Below are 27,707 nucleotides of genomic sequence, written 5' to 3'. Positions count from 1 at the left end.
ATCTACTTTAAGTGTGCTGACCCAGATTATAGCTCCTCCCCCTCTCAAATGTATAAACCAAGGAATCACAGAATCAACAACGTAGTTTTATTTAAGGAAGAGGCAGGGAAATGCTATGCCCCTTCACTGCCCCTCTCCTACCTCTCAGTCCTATCCTAGGTCAGACACTGGAACCTGCTGAAAAGGCTGATGAGGAGCTGACAGGCAGTTGACAGGGTTATGGACCCTTACCTCAAATCAGCTTCCTTTCAGCTATACCCACACCCTGAGGATTTAGGGGCCTGTAGATCTCACCTAAGGGAAACAGCTTTTCTGGTCCTCAGACGGGAGAGCTGGAGAAAGGACCCAGCATTCACCCTTCCCTGAACAGAAGAGACCAGCCTTCCCAAGGTGCAGGGAGGGAAGACCCTCAGAGGGGCTAGGTGAGGAATGACAAGTATGAGGGATAGAAGGTCTCTTGAGCAAAATCTGGGCAGGCTTGGCTGTGCCCTCACACAGGGTACGGGTTGTCCAGGACTGCCACTCCTGCTGCCACTCCACCATCTGCATGCTCAATGGCTTTGGTTCGAAGCAGATGTCCCACATGCTTGTTCATCACAAGTGTCTTTCCCTGCCTATAGAAAGGGGGACAGAAGACACACCACTCCATTACCAAGACTCAGCCCCCACAGCCAAATCCTTCCCTGGTCCCACGTGAGCAGTATATGAGTGACTGACTACACCCAAGAAAGTGCTAGGATTTTATAATCAGATCTGGGTTTGCATCGTTTTAGGGAAATTATTAGCTCTGTGTCTTTGAGCAAGTTACTCAGCCTTTCTCAATATCAATTTCCTCAATTTAAAATAGAGATAATAGCTCTCACTTTGCAAGATGGTCACGAGGATTAAGTAAAGCAGGAAAAGCACTTAGCATGATGCCAGGCTCACATTTCATGTTCTGTAGCTGTAAGTTTCCTTCTCTCCCTCTCTGTCAAGATGGCTATGGTGGTAGTTGGGTTTGGGGGAACATGGCAGGCAGAGATGCTGTTAAGTGGTTAGAGGGAAGGCTCAGGTCAGGAGCATGGTAGGATCTGATATTCCTACTTTGCTTGATCTTAGATTGCATATTTTGCAGGAAGCGGTTTAAGGGACCAGGAACTATTCCTTAAAAATTCCCAAGTGGTCTTCTCTTCCTGTTTCTTTAGTGCTCACATCCAAACCGGGGGTCACTCAGTCTTTCAGAGCCAACTGATTATCCTCTAGCTGGCCCATCCCACCTTTCTCCAGAACCCCTGGTGGCCTGGAAACTGGACCCAAATTCTCTTCTTCCCTGGGGTCTCCTTATAGTCTAGGGTTACTTTCTCATACTTCTTGATACTACTTGGAACTTCCTTTATAGCTGCAAAGCACTTGTCATCTGGGCTTCATTTGATAGCCCTGTGGGTGGGCAGGTTTTGGGTCCTTGGCCTCATTTACTAGATAAGGAAACAGGTAACATGGCTAGGGACTCGCAGAGCTGGGACTGACGCCCAGGATTCTTGCTCCCTGTCCAGTTCTCCTCCCCAGGCTCACTTGGCTGACTGGCAAGGAGGAGACCCTCTTGACTGGCTCACCTGACATAGACTCCAAAGATGCCCAGCTCTGAGATGCACTGGACCACTCGGACAGGGCTGCCAGGCCGTAGCAGACAATTTCCAAAAGGCTCAGGTTCTATCTTCTCCATGAGGATGTAGGACGCCCTCTCCTCGCTGTCTTTCAGGTGCTCCAGGGCCTGCACCATCTCCTCCCCATATAGGTTATTACCTGCAATAACACTGGCCAGTCACCCTCGACCCTCTGCCTACCTTCTCCACTCTGTGCCCCCATTTCTGTGGTCAAGGCAGCAGCCTCAGTTTCTAACACCAGCTCAGTGAAGCCAGGGCAGGCCTGGCTCCCAAGAAGGGAATGTCACTTTAATAGGAGAGCCCTTTCTCACATAAGCAAACACACCTCACCACAGCATCCTGCCTTGGTTCTCCTACTTGTCTATGGTTTTCCTTCTCAGCCTCCCTAACTGGTTCCTGCTCCTCTTCAATGTTGGAATTACCAAGGAATCCACCTGCCACCCTGTTCTCTCCTCCATGAACACACTCCCCCCCGCCCCCAGGGAGATTTCTAAGGCTCCATCTATATTCTATGACTTGTTAACTCCCAAATCTTCAACTTAAGCTCCCTGTTCTTGACATTGCAGGGATACCCCATAGGCTCCCAAAACAAACTCAGCATGTCCAAAGAGAACTCATTGCTTCTGTCTTGAACCTGCTCTTCCTGGATCTTCCTGCTCCCAATAGGTGAAAGGCATCCTGACTCATATTTAACTCCTCCCTCTCCATTACCTGTCAATAACTCAGACGTGTCTCTTCAGTCTGTATTCTTACAATGTCATAGCCCTAGCCCAGGCCTCTACATTGCTCTTCTGGACAATTATACCAGCCTCCTCTATGATGTCTGTTGCCATTGTCTCCCCTCATCCAGGACATACTTTACCATGGCTGAAACATGGATCCTGGATCAGATGTGTATCCCTTTCCTCCTTAAATCTCTCTAATGGATTCCCACTACCCTTAGGATAAAATCCAACTTCCTACATATTTTTAATGGTCTCTATAATCATGTCCCAAACCATCTTTTCCAGCCCAAATCCCTGCCTCCTCCCATTTCTCATGCTGTACTCCAGTCTTACCAGTATTCATTAATCTCCAAATGTACCACACGTCCATGGACCAGTGCTTCTCCTTGAGGCTACTCCTTCTGTATGGAATACTCTCCCTCCTTTTCCACCTAGTAAACTCCTACCTATCCCTTAAGACCAAGATCAAAACTCATTTCTTCTGGGTCTGTGGACAGACATGATCCCTGCCCTCAAGGAGTTCAAACCAGGCAGCAAGATATCCAACCTCCTGATATGCCCTATCCAACCTCCTGATATGCCCTATCCCACTTCCCCACAATCTGGTCACAGGCACCTCAGACTAAACTTGTATGAACCCTCCAGTTACGGTTAATCAGGTCCCTCTGTGCTCAATATCACTTGATCACAGGGTCTTCTGGGACATTGTCCAAGGTGAAGGCCTGTGTCAGTTCATCCTATGTCCCCTAGAGCCTGGGACTGTGCCCATAGCAAGTGTGACTCAGCATTGGTAACAGCCTTCTTGCTCACTTCCCTTCCACTGAGCAGCCCTACCAAGGGGGAACCACCTACCTCCACCCTCTCTCTGGGGCTTTAGCACGAACTGGCTAGGGGCAGCAAGGGCCTCAGTAATGGCCTGGTCCCCTTCTTCACCCTGGCAGGAGGCAAGAAAGCAGTTACCAGCAGTCTTAAACCAGGGGCAGGAGCTACGGTCCTGCTGGTTGTGCAGAGCAGCATCAGAGGAATAACAGGAATGAGGCTAGATGCTACTATCTGGATGTCACCCCCAACAAACCCCTGAAGGCAGCAAGTACAATGAAAACAAGCTTTCTCTGGCAACAGTTCAGGGCTCCACAGTAGGAGGCATGGAGAACACATATAGATATTCCCCAATTCTTGCTGTCCTCCTCAGCTCCTTCCTCTTTCCACCTCTTATCTGGATCTCTACCTTTGTTGAGGGAGCTTACAATGGACTCCAGCCCACTACCAGCTCCAGCCTCCCCAATACATTGAATTCTGGGTTCCTGCTGTGGTGGAAGAAAGAGGCAGCCCACACACCATGTCCAGTGAGTAGAGGCCAGCAAATGTGGCACGGAGGCGGGCCACAGTCTCAGGCTGGCCAGGGAGCAACATCTCCAGCACACCCATTCTGCTCAGCTCCTGCTGCACCTTCTTTGTCCCAGCCAGCTGGGTGGCAATATCTGGGCACTTAATAGCACATGACCTCTCCAGCAGCAGGCGTGCTTCCCAGTTCTGCAGAGGGAAGAAAACAAAAGTAATTCTACTTCATTTCACTTTGGCTGACTTTTACTGAGCATCCATCAGATGCCAGGTATCATGCTTTCTTTCTTCACATTCATCATCTCCCAGGGTCACTGCATCTCTTTGTAAGGCAGATGTGGATTCTTCCAATATGTAGGATTCTTGCCCTCAGGGAGCTCACAGTTTAGCACAATGGTACATGACTATAATTAAAAGGGAAATAACAAGATAAGGGCATAGAAAAGTAGATGAAGAGGTTTGAAAGAGGTGAGACACTTGTGTATGAGCTCAGCTTCCTACTGTACTTCAAATAAAATCTAAACTCCTTACCAAAGCTCACAAGACCCTGCAGGATCTGCCTCCTGTCCCGCTTTCAACCATGTCAATTTCATGACCTCCCTGCATCCCACTCTCACAGTCCAGCCATACAGGCCGGTCAGTCCTCAAACACACAGATGTCACTCCACCTCAGGGCCTTAGCATTTGCTGCTTTCCCCTCTGCCTGAAAGTCTTTTCCTTTTGGCTTTTCCAATGGATGATTAGATCCTTCTCATTCTTAGGTCTCTGCTCAAACCACCCTATTTAATGTGGGTTTTTCATAATTCGCTTATCTTTTCACCCTATTATTTTTTTAATTATTATTATTTTTTTTAGTATTTATTTATTTCTTGGGAGAGAAAGAGACAGAGTGCAAGCAGGGGAGGGGCAGAGAGAGAGGGAGACACAGAATCCAAAGCAGGCTCCAGGCTCTGAGCTGTCAGCACAGAGCCTGACAAGGGGCTTGAACCCACGAGTGCGGGATCATGACTTGGGCTGAAGTCGGACGCCTAACTGACTGAACCACCCAGATGCCCCTTCACTCTATTATTTTATTCAAAGAGTTTCCCTCAACTAGAAAAAAAATTTTTTTTCTGTTTTTTCTTACTTTCTGATGACCATCTCCCTGACCAAAATGTGAGCTCCAGCACTTGTTTCTTTTGTATCCCCACTGTCTGACACAGTGCTCGGTAATTATTTGTTATTGTTGTTTAGTGAAGTGAAATTTGAGTAGTCAGGTAGGGTCTGACAGGTCAATAGGGAAGACACTCGGATTAGCAGAATAATTAGCAAAAGCCTGCAAGTGGGTAATCATAGGATGAATGGTCTGATGTGCTAAGAGTTTAGTGTGTGAGAGGCAGGTAAACAGCAGAGGTCCCCATTCTCAGACACTGGGGGATAACCTGTCCTTGAACTCCAGACTACATCAAACTGACCACAGCAGGATAAAGGCTAAGGCCTAAGGAGCAACATCCACAACCACCCATACTGTCCTCCCTTTGATACACATTTCACCTGCAGCATCTTTGCCTGGTCTTTACCAAGAATCTCAACCACCTTTGATGTTCCAGGCAGTTACTGGTGCCCAGAACATCAGAGATAAACCCAGAGAAGTACTCCATTTTGTTAAAAGCAGGGAAGCAAAATTCAGAGATGAGCAGGGGCATTCCCAACATCAACTAACAAGTCACTAAGCTTTGCAGATTTATCTTCAAATTCTAAACCTTGTGTGAGTTTCTCAATTCCCTAAATATGTCCTCCTCCTTATGCACAGACTTATTTCCCTGTTAGCTCAATCTCTTTTTAAAGTTTTTTTTTTTTTTTTTTTTTTTTGGCCCCTTCCTGGAGCCTGGATCCCCCAAATCCCCTGTCCTGGAGCCTGGATCCATTTTCCCCATGGACAGTTTTGTCTTTTTCTAGTCAGCAAGTTTCCACCACTCCTAACCACTTTCTAGAGCAAAGGACCTTCTACAGAGCTTCCACCTCTATGGAACTGTTGGGTTCCTTATTCAGCTGGGTCTTAGGGAAAATCCTATAGTCAAAAAATTAAAGATCTGGAAGGAGCTCCCTCATTTTTTGAGTGTAGTTTCCTCAGCTTACAGAAATTGAGCCCATAAAGGGTCAGAAACCTGTCCATGGTCACACACAGGCAGAGCCAAAGGCTCATGACCCCAGGCATACTGATCATGGTATTTTCTAACTTATTTCTCCCGAGTGAAAGCAGGGCTTCTTAGCTTCTCCATACTATGGATTAGGGGCAGGCGGAGAACAATATGTTGGATATGCTAGTGGACCAAGAATCAGAAAGCCTGGGAACTCCCTGTGAGATCTTAGACAAGCCCCTGAATCTCTCCAAATCTTAGTTTCTCCGTCTGTATAATGGCAATAATTATATACCTCACACAGTGGTTGTAAGGATAAAATGAAATAATGGATGTGGAAAGTAATTTTGAAACTACATGGTAGGATAGCAAGATAAGGTGGTATCATCATTACTGTCATTAACATGAATGGACAGAAAAACTTTCTAACACAGATAAAAGAGAAGTAAGAGTTGGCAGGAAGGAGCTGGTCAGTGGTATGGTGGAACTGGTTTGCATTAGCTACCCAGAGCTGATTGTACCCATCTCTGGGTTCAGAAATGTTAAGTAGGTCGGGGGCACCTGGCTGGCTCAGTCCATAGAACCTAAGACTATTGATCTCAGGGTTGTAGGTTTGAGCCTCATGTTGGGTATAGAGATTACTTAAAAATAAAAACTTTAAGGAAAAAACAAATGTTCTTGCTGAAGCAGTGAAAAAAAGAAAAGTTGGGTAACTTGAAATCGGCCATGATGGGAGTATACCATAGAAATCAGCAAATGCTACAAACTGGGGCTTTCCCCCTTAAAAAGATGACTATTTAACATTTTCCAGGGAGCTCCTGGGTGGGTCAGTCAGTTGAGCATCCAACATTGGCTCAGGTCATGATCTCACAGTTCCTGGGTTCAAGTCTCACGTAGGCCCTGTGCTAACAGCTCAGAGGCTGGAGCCTGCTTTGGATTCTGAGTCTCCCTCTCTTTCTGCCCCTCCGCCACTCACTGTCTCTCTCAAAAATAAACAAACGTTAAAAAAACATTTGCCAGTATATCCCTAGAAACAATGTGAATGGCTGAAGCAACATAGATACCTGAGGATTCAGAGTCTAGAAGACAGTGTGTAGAGAGTGATAGACAGTAAAAAGCTTGTGGGAGAATAAGAGGTTCCAGCAGTAAGTTCCCTGAGGAAGAACTGAGGGCAGGGCCCAGGGAAAAACCCAGGTTATTGTGATGCCTGAGCTGGGTCTCCAAGGAATGACTTTGGGTCCTAGGAGGCAGAGAATAGTCTAACAGAATACCAACCTGTACACTGTACTGACTCGGCATGTAGCCATCCCGGAAATAAACCACAGCAACTTCCTGGCCATCCCTAGAACACAGAATGGAGAATGCTGCTATGTTAAATTATAACTAATATAGTGATTCAGTATATTTCACAGTGCATCCAAATGAGTTTGTCCTCTTTGAAAGCCAGACCACACAGGCTGCCTAGTCAGGGGTTCACTGGAAGCAATGAAACTAGATACACCCATACCACTACTTCTTCCACTAAAAACATGAAGGTATGCAGTGAAGAATGCTTTAGAATATTCTAGATCTAGAGTCATTATAGGAAGCCCACAGGGAAGCAAGAAAGCAACCAGAATCAAATCAGATAAATAAATTAAAAAAACATTTTTTTTTAATGTTTATTTATTTTTGAGAGAGGCAGGGAGACAGAGCACAAGTGGGGGAGGGGCAGACAGAGAGGGAGACACAGAATCCAAAGCAGGCTCCAGGCTCTGAGCTGTCAGCACAGAGCCCAATGCGGGGCTTGAACCCATAAGCTGAGCCACCTGGACACCCCAAGATAAATTTTTTTTTTTAAGTGGGCTAAAAATTACTGAGCCTCAGAATCATATTGCCATGCCTACCAAAACACGTTGCATTATACTACTTGAGGGCAGCCTGGGTGGCTCAGTTAAGCGTCCAACTTCGGCTCAGGTCATGATCTCATGGTTCATGAGGTCGAGCCCCTTGTCAGGCTCTGTGCTGACAGCTCAGACCCTGGAGCCTGCTTCAGATTCTGTGTCTCCCTCTCTCTCTGCCCCTCCCCCACTCGTGCTCTGTCTCTCTCTCTTCTCTCTCAAAAATAAACATTAAAAAAAAAAAAGTAGCTGAAACCAGGCTGAGATTTTTTGAAATGGTAGGCATAAGGGTGCAGAGATGCAAAATTATGAGTCTAGCTAAGACACAGACTTTTTATTTATTTTTAATTTATTTTTTTTAATATGAAATTTATTGTCAAATTGGTTTCCATACAACACCCAGTGCTCATCCCAACAGGTGCCCGAGACTATCTTTTTAAAGACCTTCCCCTTTCTTTGGCTTATTTGATACTGTCTGGAAAGTAAATTAATGACTTTGTTATGATAAAAGCACATTTTGAGAAAAGTGGTACTATGAAATTTCATGGAGGTTCTTTTTTTTTTTTTTTAATGTTTATTCATTTAACATCTTTGAGAGAGAGAGAGACGGAATGTGAGTGGGTAAGGGGCACAGAGAGAGGGAGACACAGAATCCAAAGCAGACTCCAGGCTCTGAGCTGTCAGCACAGAGCCTGATGTGGGGCTCGAATCCACGAACTGTGAGATCATGACCTGAGCTGAAGTTGGATGCTTAAGTGACTGAGCCACCTAGGGGCCTTTCAATGGAGGTCCTTAATTTTAAGAATCACAGATTAGGGGCATGTGGGTGGCTCAATCAGTTAAGCATCTGACTCTTGATTTCGGCTCATGTCATGATCTCAGTTTGTGAACTTGAGCCCTGCATCAGGCTCTGTGCTGATAGCACAGAGCCTGCTTGGGCTTCTCTGTCTCCCTTTCCTTCTGCCCCTCCCCTGCTCACACTCTCTCTCAAAAATAAATAAAACATTTTAAAAAAAAAGAAGAAGAAGAAGAAGAATCACAAATTAAAAAAAAAAAAACAAAAACCTATAAAATTCCAGGTCTAAATATGTGTGTTGCAAACAATGCTACCCAACTAAGTGGTACTAAAGTCACTTGGTGGAAGCCCCCTGCAGGGGAGCATAAGGCCTGGCGTGGAACACAAATCCAGGCCCCATAATGTCTTGCCTAAGCTCAGAGAGAAGCTCCCAGATCAATCACAGAATGAGCAAGCTATTCCTCTTCCTCCCTGACTGCTCAGCCCAACTGTCCAGGCCTGATAGCTACCAAGAGGGGCAAGAAAGCTTTTAGGAGTCCAGGGACATATGAACACCAGGGTTATTTTAAGAAGGCCCTTATCAAGAATGTTGGTAGCTCTGGGGTGCCTGGGTGGCTTAATCAGCTAAGGGTCCGACTCTTGGTTTCAGCTCAGGTCATGATCCCAGGGGTCATGGGATTGAGCCCTGTGTTGGGCTCTGTGCTGAGTGTGGAATCTGCTTAGGATTCTCTCTCTCCTTCTGTCCCTTTCCCCCATTTGCACTTTCTCTCTAAAAAAAAGAAAGAAAAAGGTCAATAGCTCTGATACAACCTTTTAGAAGCAGAATATGACCAAGCCTTCTCCAGACTTTCCTGAGATGATGGGGTATTTTGCCCCTAAAATTCAGAGAGAAGGAAGCAAGCCATCACATCTCCTAGAAGAAAGGATTACTGGGGGAAATGGGTAGCAGAATAAGTTTCCTAAAGTAGTAATGCTCCCTGAACACTTACATAAATAGCCTTCGGTCTTGGTCTAGAGACCCCTTTTCAAAGACATCTTCAAACCTTCGACGGATTACGTGGATATTCCTGGGAAAGATGGGCAAAGGTTAGAGGTAATGGATGCTCTGTTCTGAGTAGTTCTTCACAAGCCTAGGGCCATTATCTGGAGGTCTCCCCTCCTTTACTTACTTGGCTAGTAGCTCATTCTCTATAGCACGCTGGTCAAATATGTTCCTTTCCTTCTCTTGAGCAATCAGTAGCACCAGAGCGCTGGGGAGAGAGTGAGCACAGTTGGCTGAAGTGACTACAAAGCTTGTCCTCCCTCCATCCAACAACCTTCAGGAGAACACACCTTCCCTGAAAGAGCAGATATTCTTTCAAATCAGAAAGGTCTCAGGCGATACCTGAGGCTCTAATACATTATTTCCTGAAATTAGGAAACTTGAAAAAATGGAGATGTCTCTGTTCCTTCTCCAGTAGGTAGATGAAATATTGTAATGATGTTAATTTTCTACGCAAATTAAAACTTAGATTTAAAATCTCAAAAACCCAAGACGACCTTTTCTTAAAACTTAATGATTTTAAAATCTTTCTGGAAGAATAAACAGATGAAAATACTGAGGAATATTTTATAGAATAATGTGTGGGGTTGGAGGCTAATGACCCTTTTACTAGACTGTAAAAGCATATAATAAAGGAGTGTGTGGTTCTTGCATGATACATTATAATAGTCAATGGAAATCCTACAGAACCCTATAGAGCCATCCATAAATAAGGAATTATCTCTTGGGGCCTCCCAACATTACTCTGATCTACACAGGGACACGTTTGGTCCCACAGTATTAATGGTATCATTGAGGCTTACCTGACCTCTTTCTTTCTGCTATCAATATAATTCTTAAAGAAGGAGGAGCTCAAGGACAAAGGAAAAAGTTAATGCCAGGAACTGTCTGTTTGGCTACCTGAGGGACAAGGCTTTAGATTCAGACGTGAATTCTAAACTTACTAGCTATGTGACTTTTGGCAAGTTATTCCACCTCTCTGAGCCCTCAGTTTGGAGTACCAAACTCCATTTTTGCTGTAGCCGTATTGCTCTTCGCCCATAGCTTCTTGCTAAGACTCTTGGGTGGCCAGATTTGGGCTTAGGAATCTAAGTGTGGATTCCTTCCTCCTGTAACTGTCCTCTGGTCTGTTTGTCTCTGCTTTTCTCTGCCTCAGCTGAACCTCTTGGACTACATTCTGCCTGACTCCTTTCTACTTAACTGAAATACAGGTCCTAGTATGCCTCCTCTCCTGGCTTGCCTGAAATCTCTTGAGGGTCAGACGTGACATTAAGCTGAGTCTTAGCTTTGAGTTGGGTTTCTGAGAGACAAGCTAGAAATGGTGCTTTCGTAAGCCATCTTGCCCTGAGACACCCAAGGGCCAATGGCCTTGCTTTTCATATCGCAGCCTGATTTGCTCTCCTCATGGGTGGGAAGGTGGCACCTGGCCCAGGCTGGCCTACCTCCAAAAAGAGGCGGAGGAGGGAGGCTGAAAGCTGTAGGTTAAAGTGGAACCGCATTCCCTGGTTAAGTCAGCCTGCCCTCTGCCAAATAATCACAGCCAGACTCAGAAAACATATTCTACCTCCTCCTGCCTTCAGTTCTGAACAGTATTTTGGGAACAGGACTAGGAAAGTGTCAGCTAAGGAAGGTGAAGTGGCAGTAATGTGCTGGCTGGGAGTGAGGACTCCGGATAATAGCTCCCAACATTTTATACCAAGAATCCTTCTTTCTTATCCCTACTCATTCTAACCACAGTCACTATATTTTGAAAAAGTTTGAATAAATGTCTAAATTGGAATCATACTTCATTTTCCATGCTTTTTTAAAAATCTAAAAAATTATGAGATAACCGATGAAAAATTCATCTGTTCTATCAGTGCTTGAGCCTGAGTTTTTTGATCTATACTATGGGACCATTCCTCTTGGAGGCAGAACAGTATGGTAGAAAGAATGCAGGCTTTAAAGGCAGATAGACGTGAATTCTAAACTTACTAGCTGTGTGACTTTTGGCAAGTTATTCCTCCTCTCTGACCCCTCAGTCTTCCCTTCAGTAAAATGAAACTAGTACTCCTTAAATGGTAGCTGCTATTATTACTACTATTATTATTACCACTACTACTACTATTGGAAGTACTACATAATGATCCTGAGGGGTGTTGTTGTTGTTTTTAGTCTTTCAAGTTTTTAAATTCCGGTTAATTAACATTAGTTTCAGGTGTAGAATCTAGTGATTCATCACTTACACACAACACCCAATGCTCATCACATTAAGTTCTCTGCTTAATGCCCTTCCCCCATTCAGCCCATCCTCCCACCCCCCCACCCCCACTTCTCCTCCAGTAATCCTCAGTTTGTTCTCTGTAGTTAAGAGTCTGGTTTGCCTCTCTTCCCAACCCACCCCACCCCCACCATGTTCATCTGTTTTATTTCTTAAATATGAGTGAAATCAGATGGTATTTGTATTTCTCTGACTTATTTCCTTAGCATAATACTCTCTAGCTCCATCCACATTGTTGCAAATGGCAAGATTTCATTCCTTTTGATGACTGAGTAATATTACATTATATACACCCACACACACACACACACACACACACACACACACACACACACATATATATACACATACATACATACACGCACACCACATCTTTATCCATTCATCAGTCAATGAACATTAGGGCTCTTTCAATAATTTGGCTATTATTGATAATGCTGCTATAAGCATCAGGGGCATTTATCCCTTCAAATCATTATTTTTATATCCTTTGGGTAAATACCTAGTAGTGCAACTTTTTGAGGAACCTCCATACTGTTTTCCAGTGTTGCTGCACCAGTGTGCATTCCTACCAACAACGTAAGAAGGTTCCCTTTTCTTCACATCCTCGCCAACATCTGTTGTTTCCTGTGTTGTAAATTTTAGCCATTCTGACAGGTGTGAGGTGATATATCATTGTAGTTTTGATTTCCCTGATGATGAGTGATATTAAGCATCTCTTCATGTGTCTGTTAGCCATCTGGATGTCTTCTTTGGAAAAATGTGTATTCATGTCTTCTCATTTTTAAACTGGATTATTTATTTTTTGGGTGTTGAGTTTTATTAAGTTCTTTATATATTTTGGATACTAACCCTTTATCAGATATGTCATTTGCAAATATCTTCTCCCATACCAAAGGTTGCCTTTTAGTTTTGCTGATTTTTTCCTTCACTGTGCAGAAGATTTTTATTTTGATGAGGTCCCAATAGTTTATTTTTGCTTTTGTTTCCCTTGCCTCTGGAGACATAGCTAGTAAGACTTGCTATGGCCATTGTCAATGAGGTTACTGCCTATGTTATCCTCTATATTTTGATGGTTTCCTGTCCCACATTTAGGTCTTTCATCCATTTTGAATTTATTTTTGTGTGTGGTATAAGAAAGTGGTCCAGTTTCATTCTTTTGCATGTTGCTGTCTAGTTTTCCCAATGCCATTTGTTAAAGAGACTGTCTTTTTTCCATTCCTCACCAGATTTTTTAAAGCATTTTTCAAAGCCATGAGATTTCATTTAATTCTCACTACCACCCTTTTAGGTTTTATTATTATCATCCCCCTTTTACAAACTGCTGCTCAGAGAAAAGAACTGTCTTAGCGAAGGTCATATGCTAGGTCAGCAGAAATGCCTATTTGACTTTCAAAATGAGAAGCCAGTCCCAGCTCAGGCACCCCATAGTTCCTACCCACCAGTGCCTAGTTCTAGGCACATAAGTCTTCCCATGTTATTCACAGCCTGGTTGGAGAAACCCTCTGCAGCATTTTTTTCATCAGTAGTTCCCCAGCTGACCCTTTCCTGGCTTCAGTCTCTTAAAAAACACTTAACCAAGAGTTAATTATTCATCTTATGCCTTCTAAATATTCAGAGTCCGAAGTTTCTTGAGTCTTAGTGAGGCTTAGCAAGCCCAGAGAGGCTCTCTTAGAGGCAATAAAGTGATTAAGGTTGCAGATTCCAGAGGGAGTGGACTATGGGCTCTACCACCAACCATCTGACCTTGAGCCATTCACTTCTCTGAACCAGTTTCCTCATCTGTAAAATGGGGGGAGTTGGGTGGTATCTACCTTGAAATATTTCATATGAGGATCTAATAAGATCCTACGTGTAGAGTGCTTAGCACAAAGTGTGGCACCAGTCCGTGCTCATTAACGGTTAACTATTAAAGCTATGTAAACATTGCAGTAACTATTGGTACAGTGCCGCCCCCTATATATACAGAAGTCACTTACCTGGCATCTTTACACATCTGGAACATGGTTGAAAATAGGAAGGAAGCAAAAAATGCCTCTAGGCAGTTACAACAGACACCACAAAATCACTAAGTCAAAGCTTATGCATTTACTTATCAAAGAGGCCCTCACACTCATTAGATGGTACATGACAACCCAGACCACTTGCTTTCCCAAACCATAGCAAATCAGAAAGGAGGTACAGGGATGGGAATGGAGGATTCCAAATTAAAGCACACTGACAGCAGTAGGAAGTAAGAACTGATAGTAGGGAGACAGGAAAACTGGGAAGAAAAGGAGTAAGAACTTAAAGCCTAACAGTTGGGGCCATTAGTGCAGGCGGACAGCCTCACATGCCTCTCTAAGTCTAGATAGTACCTCTGTATTACATCAAGATACAATCACTAACAGTAATGCAATCATTAACAGATAATTGTGACCTCTAGCCAACAACAAGATTAAATTATAGTCTGTGTCTCTTATTTAAGAAGGAAGCCCAGAAACCCCTTAAAGTCTGGTACTTAAAAGTGTAAGCTTCTATTTCCAGGAAAAAAAATCCCTCATTTCCTAAAGATGTCAGGCGAAGAAGTTGCTTTGCACTGCACCCACGAATGCTGAATCTAAAGCAGGATTCTACCATTCTTTCTCCCCCTTACTTGGCTGAGCCGTAGAGCTCCCAGGCCTTGGTGATCCCCTGGGCCAGTCCCTTGCTGGGATTATTGGAGAGGATCTTGGCAGCTTCTTTGGTCTTACTCAGGACATTGAGAACATGTCTGTTGGAAGAGATGTCTTATTCAGTAATTGGATGGATCTAGAAGACCCCTCTCTGCCTGTGACTCACAGATCCTTACAGGAACATCACTTGGAGAATTAGCTGAACACTAAAAAGCATCTTATCATCATGCTTCTCAGGCCTGAATATACGGGGCCACCCAAACCCTGGCTCCGTGTATATGCCCAGAGCCCCAAGACCCTGTGTTTCTACTCTATACCAGCCTCCCTATGATCTGGAACGCCTTTCCCTGAGCACCAGTGCTTGCTATCTGGAATCCTGCTGCCAACCATCTGTAATCACAGCAACCTGGAGCATCACTGCTGGCTGGAAATGGTTGCTACTAGGGTCAAGCCTTCTAATGGGAAGCCACTGATCCCTCTCTGCCATGGATTCTGACCTCTCTTCAGGCCTTCCAAGCTCTTTCTCACTCAGGTACTGTTTCTTCAAGCTGGAATACTACTTTATACAATGAGGGAGCAAGACTAGATGAACAGTGATGTCCCTTCTCTCCTTGACATACTAAGACCTAATTACAAGTGGAAACTGCTACAGGAGAAACACATGACCCAGGGCCTGGGAAGAAATAGTTGGAATTGGAGATCCCTGTTCCTGCCTGTGACCGTAGGCCTATTAGGCTTTCACCCCACCGGTGTGCCCAGTGTTGCCCAGGGTACCCACCGGTGCACAGCTGGGGTACGGGAGGCCAGGCCCCCAAAGCTGGCAGAGATGGTGTTGATTTCAATCTGTTTCAGGACTGGGGAGCCATCTGCATTGCGCTGGAACATGTAGTCTGAGCGGTTCAGGCCCAGGAACACAGTCTGTGGGGAAAACTGAAGGCTGAGTACATTTGCCCAGGGCTGATTGAGGGCCTAGCCACAGAACAGACAGGTAACATGAATTCTACATAGAGATCAGAGTTGCAGGCTAATGCTCCAAAACCTAGTGGAATCATTCTTTTGGTCATCCCAGGATTGGTCACTGATGTACAAACCTAGTGGAGACCAACAAGAGGCAGATTTCCATGAGCTCAGGGCCTGGGCCAATTTCTTCTGGTAAAAAAAAAAAAAGGGAGGGACAGGTCCTAGATTGGGGTGGAGTGGGGACTGGTTACCTGAGCAATGCCTTCTTTCAGGACTTGCTTGTAGATGTTAAAGAGGCGAGCAGTGAAGTTGTCCCTTTTGATGGTGCTGGAGGAGGAAATAGAGCATTTTCTAGGCTAAATGGGATCTTAAAGATCAAATAGTTCTACCCTCATCCATTGCCTCCTGAATCTTTCAGTCTGCTGACCCAAACTTGAACAGCCACATCAACCTGATAGACAATAGTGGTTTAGAACTCAGGTCTAGAGCCAGATAACCTGGGTTCAAATCCCGGCTCTACCACTCACCACTAGGCAACCTTAGAGAATTATTTCACTGTGTGTCTCAGTTTGCTCATCTGTAAAAGATAAAAATGAAAGATGAAGAGGAAAATAATTTTACTTCTATCATAGAGTTGTGGTGAAGGGTAAATGAGATATTATATGTACAGAACTGAGCATAGTGTCTGGTCCTGAGAGAAACTAAGAAATGTCATGTGATAAAACCATTCCATCTTTGAATATCTCTGATGGTTGGTAAACCTTCTGGTCGACATAACATTAACTCTCCATAGCTTCTCCTACACTCTGGGGCTTCCAAGGACAAGTCTTTTCCACCTCTTATACAGCAACTCTCAGAGATGAAAAGACAGCAGTTATGCTCTGTGCACCAAAGCATTCTTCTGACTCAAGCTAAATATCCTTTTTTTTTTTTCTTCAGCCAGTCCTCATATGATATGATTTCCTCAGGGCAACCTTCCCTATCTGGATCAGATCCTCCTGCCATGTGCTCTTAGAACTCTGTGGACCTCTCCTTTGTAGTACAGATTAGTTTTAAGTTTCTGTTTTATTTCTGTGATAACTAATGTCACCTCTCCTATTTGCCTATAAACCACATGAGGGTAGAGACTTTGTCTGTGGTAGCTCATCATCATGGCCCAGTGTGCTGCTGTGACATGTTATATGAAGTAGGAGTCCATCCAGTGTGGAAGAGGCACCCACAGGTAACTAACACCACACTTGTCTGTCAAGATTCAGGGCAGTCTCTACATCCCTGCTCAAGCCTAACTCACTCTCCTCACTTGTTACAGGGACCCCACTGAGCCCATGTAGCTCAGGCCTGCCCTGCAGTTCCTCTGTTCCCCAGCCAGCTCTTTCATGAGGCCTTTCCCAGCCCTTGGTGAGGAGAGTCCCCAGCTGGGCTTCAGCCTCCAAGAAAGTTGAGACACATTTTTGCTTTACTGAAGAGGTGTGTCCCTTCAACCTAGGTCCCAGGCTGCTATTCTAGCACATGTGATACTAGGGCTCTATTCCCGTACAAGCTAGGGTTTGTGTGTATTTCAGAGGACAGAGAAACAGGGAAGGCAAGGTTGTAGACATGGACTGCAGGAAAGGTCTCCACATAATTGCATCTTTAGGGCAAAGATCATAAATCAGGTTGCTCATATATTCTGCAATCCAGAATCAGAGGTACAAAAGCCAGGCCCACCCCGAAAAAGACCTGGGGGGAAGGTGGTGGTAGGGTTTGTACATTCATAACTCATTGCATTTTTAGTTTCAAGTCAATGGTTTCCAAATTTCTTACCATTATGATCCCTTCCCATATTCACCTTCATACCAATGTGCACATTTTTAAAAGATTGTATCTCTGGGGTGGCTGGCTGGCTCAGTCAGTGGAGCATGCGACTCTTGGTCTCGGGGTTTTGAGTTCAAGCCCCATGTTGGGTGTAGAGATTACTTAAAGATAAAATCTTAAAAAAATTTTTTGTCTCTAACAAAATAATTGTTTTCTTTTGAAAAATTAATCAGACATGCAAGTATGTATGTCTAGTCTGTTTATGTATACACACACACACACACACACACACACACACACACACTTATTTATTTAATTCTAAAATAAAGAATTTGGGGCGCCTGCGTGGCTCAGTCGGTTGAGCGTCCGACTTCAGCTCAGGTCATGATCTCGCGGTCTGTGAGTCTGAGCCCCGCGTCGGGCTCTGTGCTGGCAGCTCAGAGCCTGGAGCCTGCTTCGGAATCTGTGTCTCCCTCTCTCTCTGACCCTCCCTCACTCATGCTCTGTCTCTCTCTGTCAAAAATAAATAAACATTAAAAATTTTTTTAAAAATAAAGAATTTAATTCTAAAGTAAAGAGAGGGGCCTGAGTGGCTCAGTCAGTTGAGTGTCCAACTTTGGCTCATGTCATGAGTTCGAGCTCTGTCATGAGTTCATGTCATGGCTCATGTCATGAGTTCGAGCTGACAGCTTAGAGCCTGGAACCTGCTTCGAGTTCTGTGTGTGTCTCTCTCTGCTCCTCCCCGACTCAGACTCTGTCTCTCTGTCTCTCTCTCTCTCAAAAATGAATAAACATTAGAAAAAAAAATTGAAAGTAAAGGAATTTCCCTTGTCCCAGGGCCTGAAGATAAAAAAAGGATTAAGGGAGAAGAGACAGAGCGGTGGATGGGGTGAACCATTTCAGGAGTTCTGTATCCTCATGCCCTGGGTGGGGCCCAGTCTACCCCCCCATCTCACCCAGAGATAAGAGGGCTGAGGAAAAGAAGTTAGAAATCTGACTTTAAACCCAGTAATCTCCTTTGCCCTTTGTTTTCCCTAAAACAATGCTGACATTCCCTAATTCCAAATAGAAATCTCAGTCATCAAAGCAAGGGGCCATGGATCAGAGAATCACAGAATGTGATTGGAAGAGATCTTAGATTTACGCCAACATCCCTACATTACAGATGAAGAAATTGAGGCACAGAGAAAGAAAGGAATTTGCTTGCAGCCATATAAATGAGGATTAGAGCCAGGATTAAAAGCCAGCCCTCTTGACTTCTGTTCTACTACTTTTGTTTTCTCTGGGGGGTACCTGTCCCCAACCCCACCAAGTCAGCTGCCAGAGCAACATCTCATGGCTCCTCAGTCTTCCAGTCCCTTGGGTTCCAGCAACTCCCGGCCCCTATTGCCCCATCACCCAGTACCTGGAGAGAGTCTGCTCCAGAAAGGCTGCATTCTGGCTGACAGCATCCACCAGCATGTTAAAGTCCATCTGCACAGCATAGGCCTGCTCCAGCAGGGCACTGGGGACCAGTGAAGGGAAGAGCGTGAATGGGGCATAGCTTACCACCTGATCAAGGAGAAAGAGCGGGCAGGGGTAGAACACCTGTAAATGGGCTGTTTTCTTGTAAACATAATCCCATGAAAAGTGTAACCTACATTTATTGACACACAAACTGCCGAATAGTGGTTACCTCTGTGAAGGGAGGGAGAAAACAGGATGATGAAGGGATATAATGGGAACTTTCAGACTCTGTAATGTTCTATCTCTTTACATTAAAAAAAAAAAAAAAACAAAACAAAACAAAAACAAAAACAGAAGCAAAACAGCCAAAACAAATAAACAAAACCACAAAAAATTGAGCACTTACTGTGTACAAGGCACTGTTTTAAATACCTTACATGGATGCGTCATTTAACTCTGTGAGGCAGATACTATTATTATCTGTTCTTTTTTTTAATGTTTTATTTATTTTTGAGAGACAGAGCACGAGCAGGGGAAGGGCAGAGAGAAAGGGAGACAATCAGAAGCGGGCTCCAGCTGAGCTATCAGCACAGAACCTGATGCAGGGCTTGAACCCACAAAGAGTGAGATCATGACCTGAGCCATAGTTGGACACTTAACCAAGTGAGCCACCCAGGCGCCCCTATTATTATCTATTCTTAATAAATAGATAAAGGGAATTGAGTCTCAGATTAAGTAACATGTCCAAAATTATATCAAGCTGTTACATGGCACTGGGATTTGAACCAAGGTGGTTAATAAACAACACACACACACACACACACACACACACACACACACACACACACAGCTCCTAGCCAGGGTCCTAAACCCAGGACCCTCGTGCCAGGAGCTCCCACCCCAGCCCCCTTGCCTTCTGGTTGGGGCAGAGGGAGAGTCCTGCTGGTAGGGCTGCATCAGAAGTGATCTCTGGCCCCCAGAGTAGAAGTTAGGAGTGGTTTCTCCCCAGTGTTGGAGACAGTGACTCAGGTTGCCAGACCTGGAGTTAGGCTGCATTCTGAGTTCTTTGGACTTTGGCAGAACCAGGAAACCCAAATACCCATCTGGAACACTATTTCTAGAAGGGGATAATGCATTTGGAGATTCACAACAACAAATGAACTAGAATTTGGGTAGGAGATGATAAAATGACCTTGTGATTTATATTATGATGTATTCCTGAGTTTAACCTCTGAGTTAATATCAATTTGCCATTATCATAGTATGAGTTTATGACATTAGAACTTGGCATTTATATATTTAAAAATATTTTTTGAACAAATGATACAAAATTCAAGAGACAGAAGGATACATAGTGAAAAGTATGTCTCATTCCCTGATGACCCAATTCTCCTCCCCAGAAGCAAATTGTATACTAGTGTCTCACATGTCCTTTAGACTATATGTATATACACATTTTTCTTTTTTTACACACACAGAAGCACATGGTACATATATTGTTCTGTCCTTTGCTTTATAAATATTTCAGAGACATTTCCATATATGTTCAAATAGATCTCATTCTTTTTAATGCCTGTAGAGTATTCCATTCTTTGGATATAAAATAATTTATTAATTCAAGTTTTGTCTTTTTTTTTTTTAAGTTTATTTGTTTATTTTGAGAGAGAGAGAGAGAGAGAGAGAGTACAAGTGGGGGAAGGCCAGAGAGAGGGAATCCCAAGTAGGCTCCACACTAACAGCACAGAGCCCAATGTGGGACTTGAGCTTATGAACCATGAAATTGTGACCTGAGCCAAAACCAAGAGTTGAACACTTAACTGATTGAGCCACCCGGCACCCCTGAATCTAGCTTTCTGTTATGAACATATAGGTGGTTTCCTCCCCCCACCCCATTACAATCAATGCTTCAATCAATATCCTAGAGTATATATTCTAGGTATTTTGTGTGTGAAAAAGTCCATAAATTATAAATTTATAAAAATGGAAATGTCAGATAATTAGAGTAAATCCACTTAAAATTTTCATAGATAGTTCCCAAATTACCTTCCTCAAAATCTCAGAAGACAAAAGTGAGGAAGGATATTTGTGAGAATAAGGTTTTTTCAGCTTGAAGCTTTTCTGTGTTAGGCTGGGAATTACTGCAGATTACATAGGGGGTCACCTAATACCCTGAGTGCATGTGTGATGACAATAAGGGCATTTCCTTGGCTTTAAAACTTAGAACTCTGCTTCCTCCAACAAGTCTCATTTGGCCTGAAAAACTCACAAAGGCTTTTTCTAGTAAGACTTCCCTCTGCCTCTGTCCCCATGACTCATTATGCCCACTTGAATTTGGGATCCACAGTATACAGCTGTTCTCCACTGTGTATAGGCCAAAGGCTGAAACACACAGTCTTTTAACTTTTTATGGAGACACAGGCACAGAGTAATAGTCTTCTACTCTGAGAAAAACGGTAGCATGTGCATGACAATAAAAGATCTCCATAGTCAAAGAAACAAAGAGTGATGGGAAGAAGAGCTCCTATTTCACCTGAGGGGCCAGATTTTTTTTATTTCATGAAAAAAAAATCCAAACAAACATTGGCCCTCACATTTTAAAGACACTGATGAAAAAACTGTTAACAATGCTTGTCTCTGGGGAAGGAAACAGTGGCTAGAGGGAGGAGACTTATTCTATGCTGAATTCCCTTTAAATTTTGTAACCTGTTCATGTTTGTTTTTTGTTTTTTTTTTTTAATTAACTCCCTAAATCTGCAGGGACCAGCTATTAATTCTGCACTTGGTTTGTCACCCCTACCTACAGGATAAAGTTCATGTTCCTCTTCCTCCCAGTATCCAAAGCCTCTTGATTATCTGACTTCGACCTGTCTTCTGTCCCATATTCAGCTGCATTCTCTTGAACATTTTGTGCCTTTTCCTATTTTAGACCCTCTGTTATGCTGTTCTTTTCTATTTATTTTTTAAGATCTAGTTCAAATACAACTGATGAGTTGCTCCTTCGTCTAGGTGTCCCATACAGTTTCCTGAGAGAGGCAGTAAAGAATGGAAGTTCAGAGCATGAAGTCAGGTGGCAAACTCTTTGGATTTGAATTCTGGCTTTGCCAATTCCACAACCATTTGAATGACCTCAGGCAAGTTACTTTACCTTTCTGGGCCTTGGTTTCCTCATCTCTGTTGTGAAATTTAAACGAGTTAGTGATTTCAAGCTGTTAGAATAGTGCCTGGCACATAGTCAATAATAAACAGTAGCTAATATTGTGCAGCAGGCTATCTATGTTTCCTCATAGAACTGACATTTAATTTTGTCTTGTGGCACATTCTCCAACTAGACCATGCGCTTTAGTGGCCAGAGTCTCTGGCTGACTCACCTGTGTCCTCAGTGTCTAGAATGGCCTGGCATAAAACAGCCACCTGACAAAGATTTGGACTGAAATCTCTTTCTCTTTCTCACATCCGTACACATACACATATTTCCTGTCTTTTTTCTTTTTGATGTTTATTTATTTATTGAGACAGAGAGAAAGAGAGAGAGAGCAAGCATGAGTGGTGGAAGGGCAGAGAGAGATAGAGACAGAGAGAATTCCAAGCAGGCTCCACACTGTCAGCGCAGAGCCTGACATGGACCTTCAATCCACAAACCCAACAGTGAGATCATAAGCTGAGCCAAAATCAAGAGTCGGACGCCTAACTGAGCCACCCAGGTGCCCCATTTCCTGTCTTTTTTCTCTGAATTGGGAATCTCACTGAGGACTATGCCTTTTCTAGGCTCCATTAACTTCCAGAAAGACCAAGTGTTGGACCTTCACACAATACCTATTGATTAATAGAACAAAAAAATCTTGGAGGGGAAAATGCTTAATCCTGGGTTCAGACAAACAGTTCACATAATGTAAAGTTCACAAAGCAAGCAATTATATTCCCAAAGCCAGAGGCAGACCTTCCACAATGTCAGCCTACCTTAGGTAACAGCCATTCTCATTCACTCAGGCCTCAGCAAATATTTATGAGTCTGGACTCTCCACCAGGCCCTTAACTTAGTAAAAAAAAAAAGATGGTCGCAGCTCTTTAGTTACTCATATGGATTGTCACAAGGTATACTAGTAAGTAAAAAGAAAAAAGCAAGGCACAAAAGAGTTTGTCTAGGATGCTTCTTTGTGTAAACAGTGGGAAAAAGGAATATATACTTTTTTTGTTATGAGTAAACTATATGAAAGAATAAACAAAAACGCTAAAACACAGCTTGTCTTCAGGTCAGGAGAACCGGATGGCTAGGGAATATAGAAGAGAGGGTTAAACTGTAAACTCTATGTCCTTTGAATTTTGAACTATGACAATGTCTTACCAGTCACAAAATAAAAACTTTTTTTTTTTTTTAAGGATGAGACTTTTAAAAAATGTGGTTTGGACTTAGCAGTTCTACTTTTAAAAGCATCAACCCTACAGAAGTACCCAAACAGGCATGTATGTAGCTGTTCCCTATAATGCTGTTTATAATCATAAAACATTAGAAATCAGGGGTACCTGGGTGGCTCAGTCAGTTAAGTGTCCAAGTCTTGATTTCGACTGAGGTCATGATCTGACCGTTCATGGGTTGAAGCCCCTCATCAGGTTCTGCGCTGACAATGCAGAGCCTGCCTGGGATTCTCTCTCTCCCCCTCTCTCTGCCCCACCCCTGCTCAAGCTCTCTCTCTCTCTCAAATAAATAAACGTAAAAAAAAAAAGGGGGCATTAAAAAAACACGTTAAAAATCACCTAAATAGAGGAAAGTTAAAATGTGATTCATCTATATATGGAACACTGTATCAGAATGAAGCTAATCCTAATGGAGGGAGTTGTAAAGAGTTCAACCGCAGATTGTTAAATGAAAAACAAAAACACAGGGGCGCCTGGGTGGCTCAGTCGGTTGAGCGTCCGACTTCGGCTCAGGTCACGATCTTGCGGTCCATGAGTTCGAGCCCCGCGTCGGGCTCTGGGCTGATGGCTCAGAGCCTGGAGCCTGCTTCCGATCCTGTGTCTCCCTCTCTCTCTGCCCCTCCCCCATTCATGCTTTGTCTCTGTCTCAAAAATAAATAAACGTTAAAAAAAAAAAAAAATTAAAAAAAAAAAAAAAGAAAAACAAAAACACAATCACAAAATAATCTGCATGATCTGTGTGATCCAATTTGTGTTTTAGAAAACTATATATTTTGGGGCACCTAGCTGGCTCAGTTGGAAGAGCATGTGACTCTTGATCTGAGGGTCATGGGTTTGAGCCCCACATTAGATGTGGAGGTTACTTTAAAAAAAAACTTAAAGGGGCACCTGGGTGGCTCAGTCGGTAAGCGTCCAACTTTGGCTCAGGTCATGATCTCACAGTTCGTGAGTTCGAATCCCCCGTCGGGCTCTGGGCTGACGGCTTGGAGCCTGGAGCCTGCTTCAGATTCTGGGTCGCCCTCTCTTTCTGCTCCTCCCCCACTCACACGCTCTCAAAAATAAAAACATTTAAAAAAAAACTTAAAAAGAAAAGAAAATCATATATTTCTTTATATACACATATATGTATATAAATGCACAGAGAAGGATGTACACAGACCAGTTGTACAGATATACTCCCCCTCTGCAGTGTGATTAGGTAGTCTTAAAAAATAATAGCTCACTGGACAAAGTGTTTCACATGAATTATCTTCTCATTCTCTTACCAACTTGAAGAGGCAGGTCCCATTATTATCCCTTTTTTATTCTATGAAGAAACTGCAGCTGAGAGAGGTTATGTAACTTACCTAAGTCATACTAGAAACTCCAGACTTAAATTTTATGATTACTCTCAGCAGGCTTTTTACATATATCTAGAGATCAATTTTAGTTATTGAAAAAGATAAAATAAAGCAAAAAAGATGTCTCGACCTAAAGGAGCTGCTTTTAGCCTGGCAGGGACCAGAAAGTGAGCATTAGGATCCAGAGCAGTGTCGTCAGTGCTTGTGAGGAGGGGTCAGGGGCTTACATCGGAGGAACTGGGCTCCTGCAAGGTCCTCAGCAGCACTCCCTCAGCCAGGGCCCGGTCCACAGCCTGCCGTGCCAGCTCCTCCAGCTGCTGCTCATCCTGCAAGAGGCTCCCCCAGCCGGTGGCCATCCCAACCTGCAACAGGAGAGGGGAATGATTGGTGATGGGTTGCCTGGGGCCCACCCAGCAACCAATGAAACTGGCAGTGTGGTACAGGGGAGTGAACACTGGATGGCAGCTCTCAACTTCCATGAGTGCAAAATGGAAAGCCTGACAAAGCATTTCCACTGCCACTCTCTTGGTTCCTAATACAATGATGGCATTATTCTTACAGTAAGGAAGTGGAATCTCAGACTGGTAAAACCTGGATTTGAACCCAGGTCTCAGGACTCCCAGCCCAGGCCTTTTACATTGGAGAAAGAGGCACTAATGTCATATGTGATTGGGGCAAGTTCCTTCCCCTCACAGAGTTGCAGATTCTCTACCTGTGAAACAAGGGGTATGAGGTAGACCAGTGGTTTCCAAATCTGGCTAAATATTCTGGGGAGCCTGGTAAAGAATACAGATTCCTGGGCTCCACTCAGAGATTCTCATGCAAGAGGTCTGATGAGTGGAGGGAAGGGCTGAAGCTCTGTATTTTTAACAAATTTAAAATCACTGCAAGAGAGTATTAATTCCCCTTCTAGCTCCAACAACCCAGGTCAGCAAATCTCAAATTATGTGGGGGGTGGGGGTAGGAGGATCCCTTTGTAGAATACTATGAAATGCAGATAAGGTGAACTCCTCCCTCACACTAAGCAGAAGCAAGCTCATTAGCAGGACATGATTACATTCCCTATATGGACATCTATCATCACAGCAGCAAGACAAAATATTTTTGAGAAATCACATTAGCAGAATAGAAATAACTGAAACCCAAGTGCCCAATGTAATAGGATGAGGAGTCCAACTGGCTGCCCAGAGACACACAGATATGAACCAACTAACACCTTGATACTAATTTTACAGCAGGCCTCAGGGATTTAAGAAGATCTGAATAAAAATCTGGAAACACCAGTTATTAATTTTGGTTTGCCCTACTGTCATTTGATTTTAGGAAAAGAACATGGCTACCCAGCTCAGTTGTCCCCAGAAAGGGAGCTAGAGAACAAGTAACAAACTGGAGAACAACATTCAGTTCCATCTCCTTCCCCTTATAACAAAATTGGTGCGAAACCAATTATGAAAATCTGTTGGCCTCAGCACAACGTTTTCAAAGAATGACCATGTAATTTCAAGAGGATCCTAACAACATTTCTGTCCAATGAGACACAGATAAGGGCTCTACGACTACAGAGTCATAGTAGAGCCCTGGGGTCAGTCAGATATGGGTTTGAGCCCATAATATTACTTCCTTCATATATAAGGTCCCCATGTGAATTAAATGAGAAAAATCTGTGTGTAGTTCCTCAGCAGGGTTTGTAGCTCTATACATGGGAGCTTCTTTTTGGCTATACCCACTTTACAGGTGGAAGACTTGTCAGGAGGTCACACAGCAGGCTGGTGGCAGAGCCAGGACAAGAACCTATGACTGACATTAGAGCAATGGAACCCTCCATTAGCCCCCATCTCTTAACATCTCTGGGATTCCAGCATCTCTGCCTGCGGTTGGACTTTTGTCTACTTGGTAAACACTGAATGGCATCTACTGCCACGCCCTTGACTAGGTACTGAGGAGACAAAGAGATAAAACATAAAGATAATCACTATGTAAAGTGCTGATTGGGCCCTTTGTTTTTCTATTCTATAGTCTCAACCCTGTGGCTTTGTTTGTTTTGCTGAGGACATTCAAATCTATACTTTCACAGTGGTGCTTTCCTGACTTCCAAACTGTAATAACCAACTGCTTACTGGGAGTCTCCACAGAACCAGAATAGAATTTGTCGTCTCCCCACAAATCTGCTCCTCCTCTGATGAACCCCACTCAGGCACTCAAGACTTGTACACACTTCTCTCCAACACCCCAGTCTCCCCAAATCCTGTAGTTTTTATTAAATATAGATTGCTTTGAATTCCTCTATTTGTCTCCACCTCCACTGTCAGATGCCTGTTCCAGCTACCATCATCTCCCTGGGCGCTAAACAGACTCAAGAGTGAGGTTATCCCCAGTAACCAAGATACACAAGCCTCTCTCCAGCTCCCAGGCTTGGCACGTGCTGTAGTCTCTTTTTGGAACACTCCCCACCACTCCTGACCAGCGTTCACGTGTGTGTTTCAGAAGCTGTCCCTGTTCTCCGCCCAGGGCTTCTACAGCCCATTAGTTGCCCCTGTACCATAGGAATTGTTGTGTATCTTGGTCACTTCTCTACCTCCAGCACCTACTACTGTATTCAATGAATGTTAAATGAATGGATGACGAATGAAAGACTGGGGCCAGATCTTAAAATGCGCAGAAGAAAACCCAGTCGGACTTTATCCTGAGGGCGAGGCCAGTGTCTGCATGAGGCTCGGGGCATAAACACCCGTCTCCTGCCCAGGCTTGCCCCACTTCATGGGCCCGTTCACTCCCATTCTAGACAAAGTTTGGTTCTAATCGCTCCCAGTTTCTTTCTTTTTTTAATTCCGGCTCTGGCTCACTGGCACGGTGTCCCCGACACCGGCCCGATCTGGAATCAGGAGATCTGGGAAATCTGGGATCCACAATCACCAGCCCAACCCCCTCAATGGTCACCAATTTCCCCTTCCCTGCAAAGGGCATGAGCTGCAACATCTCCTAGCCTTCAGGATTCCAATAGCTGGCCAGAACCCTCCCTCACATCCTCCCGAAGAAGCTTGGCCCTTGCCGGCCGCCGTTGCCTTTCCCCAACCTACTGGTTCGTCGTCCTGCCGCGCACGGTACTCAAGCCCCTCGCGCTGTAACCCAAGGTCTAGAGGGCGGGGCCTCGATGCGACCCAACGCGTTTGCGCAGACCGCGCCAGTGGGGTATAAAGGGCAGGGCGGGGGCGGAGACGTGCCTGTGGAGCTGGACGGCGACCGGGAAGGGTCAGTCCGTGCGTGAGCAGCCTTGGCGTTAAGGGTTCCTCGGT

The 27,707-nt window shown here is 44.1% G+C and overlaps 1 protein-coding gene across 3 annotated transcripts; it reads right to left on the bottom strand.

Annotated features, from left to right (window-relative positions):
- Nucleotides 1-65: 65 nt before the first annotated feature.
- On the bottom strand, nucleotides 66-27,585 carry GSS (glutathione synthetase). Of its 3 annotated transcripts, XM_019458714.2 has the most exons (13): nucleotides 27,492-27,585; nucleotides 24,642-24,776; nucleotides 18,621-18,766; nucleotides 15,673-15,748; nucleotides 15,240-15,379; nucleotides 14,443-14,559; nucleotides 9,675-9,755; nucleotides 9,495-9,572; nucleotides 7,105-7,171; nucleotides 3,707-3,901; nucleotides 3,221-3,302; nucleotides 1,593-1,782; nucleotides 66-614 (listed from the first exon to the last, which is right to left on the bottom strand). In XM_019458714.2, exons 2-13 carry the CDS (start codon nucleotides 24,768-24,770, stop codon nucleotides 491-493), a joined length of 1,425 nt encoding a protein of 474 aa, XP_019314259.1. In that variant the 5' UTR covers nucleotides 24,771-24,776; nucleotides 27,492-27,585; the 3' UTR covers nucleotides 66-490. The 3 variants fall into 3 exon arrangements, with proteins under 3 accessions (XP_019314259.1, XP_019314261.1, XP_019314260.1); XM_019458716.2 differs by lacking the exon at nucleotides 27,492-27,585 and having other exon boundaries at nucleotides 18,621-18,719; nucleotides 24,642-24,755; XM_019458715.2 differs by lacking the exons at nucleotides 66-614; nucleotides 27,492-27,585 and adding an exon at nucleotides 729-1,023.
- Nucleotides 27,586-27,707: the final 122 nt, after the last annotated feature.

Source organism: Panthera pardus, unplaced genomic scaffold, assembly GCF_024362965.1.
Source record: "Panthera pardus isolate Hobbes unplaced genomic scaffold, ASM2436296v1 HiC_scaffold_25, whole genome shotgun sequence".
NCBI lineage: Eukaryota > Metazoa > Chordata > Mammalia > Carnivora > Felidae > Panthera > Panthera pardus.
This window is presented reverse-complemented; position numbering and strand designations above follow the sequence as displayed.

What these genes read in the sequence shown, in the direction of transcription:
- GSS (XM_019458714.2), bottom strand. Translation starts at nt 24,770, where the DNA reads ATGGCCACCGGCTGGGGGAGCCTCTTGCAGGATGAGCAGCAGCTGGAG. An exon ending in CTGGAGCAGACTCTCTCCAG is followed by an intron (nt 15,749 to 18,620) that starts GTACTGGGTGAT and finishes TTCCTCCTCCAG; the next exon opens with CACCATCAAAAGGGACAACT. An exon ending in ATCTTTGGAGTCTATGTCAG is followed by an intron (nt 615 to 1,592) that starts GTGAGCCAGTCA and finishes CCCTTTCTATAG; the next exon opens with GCAGGGAAAGACACTTGTGA.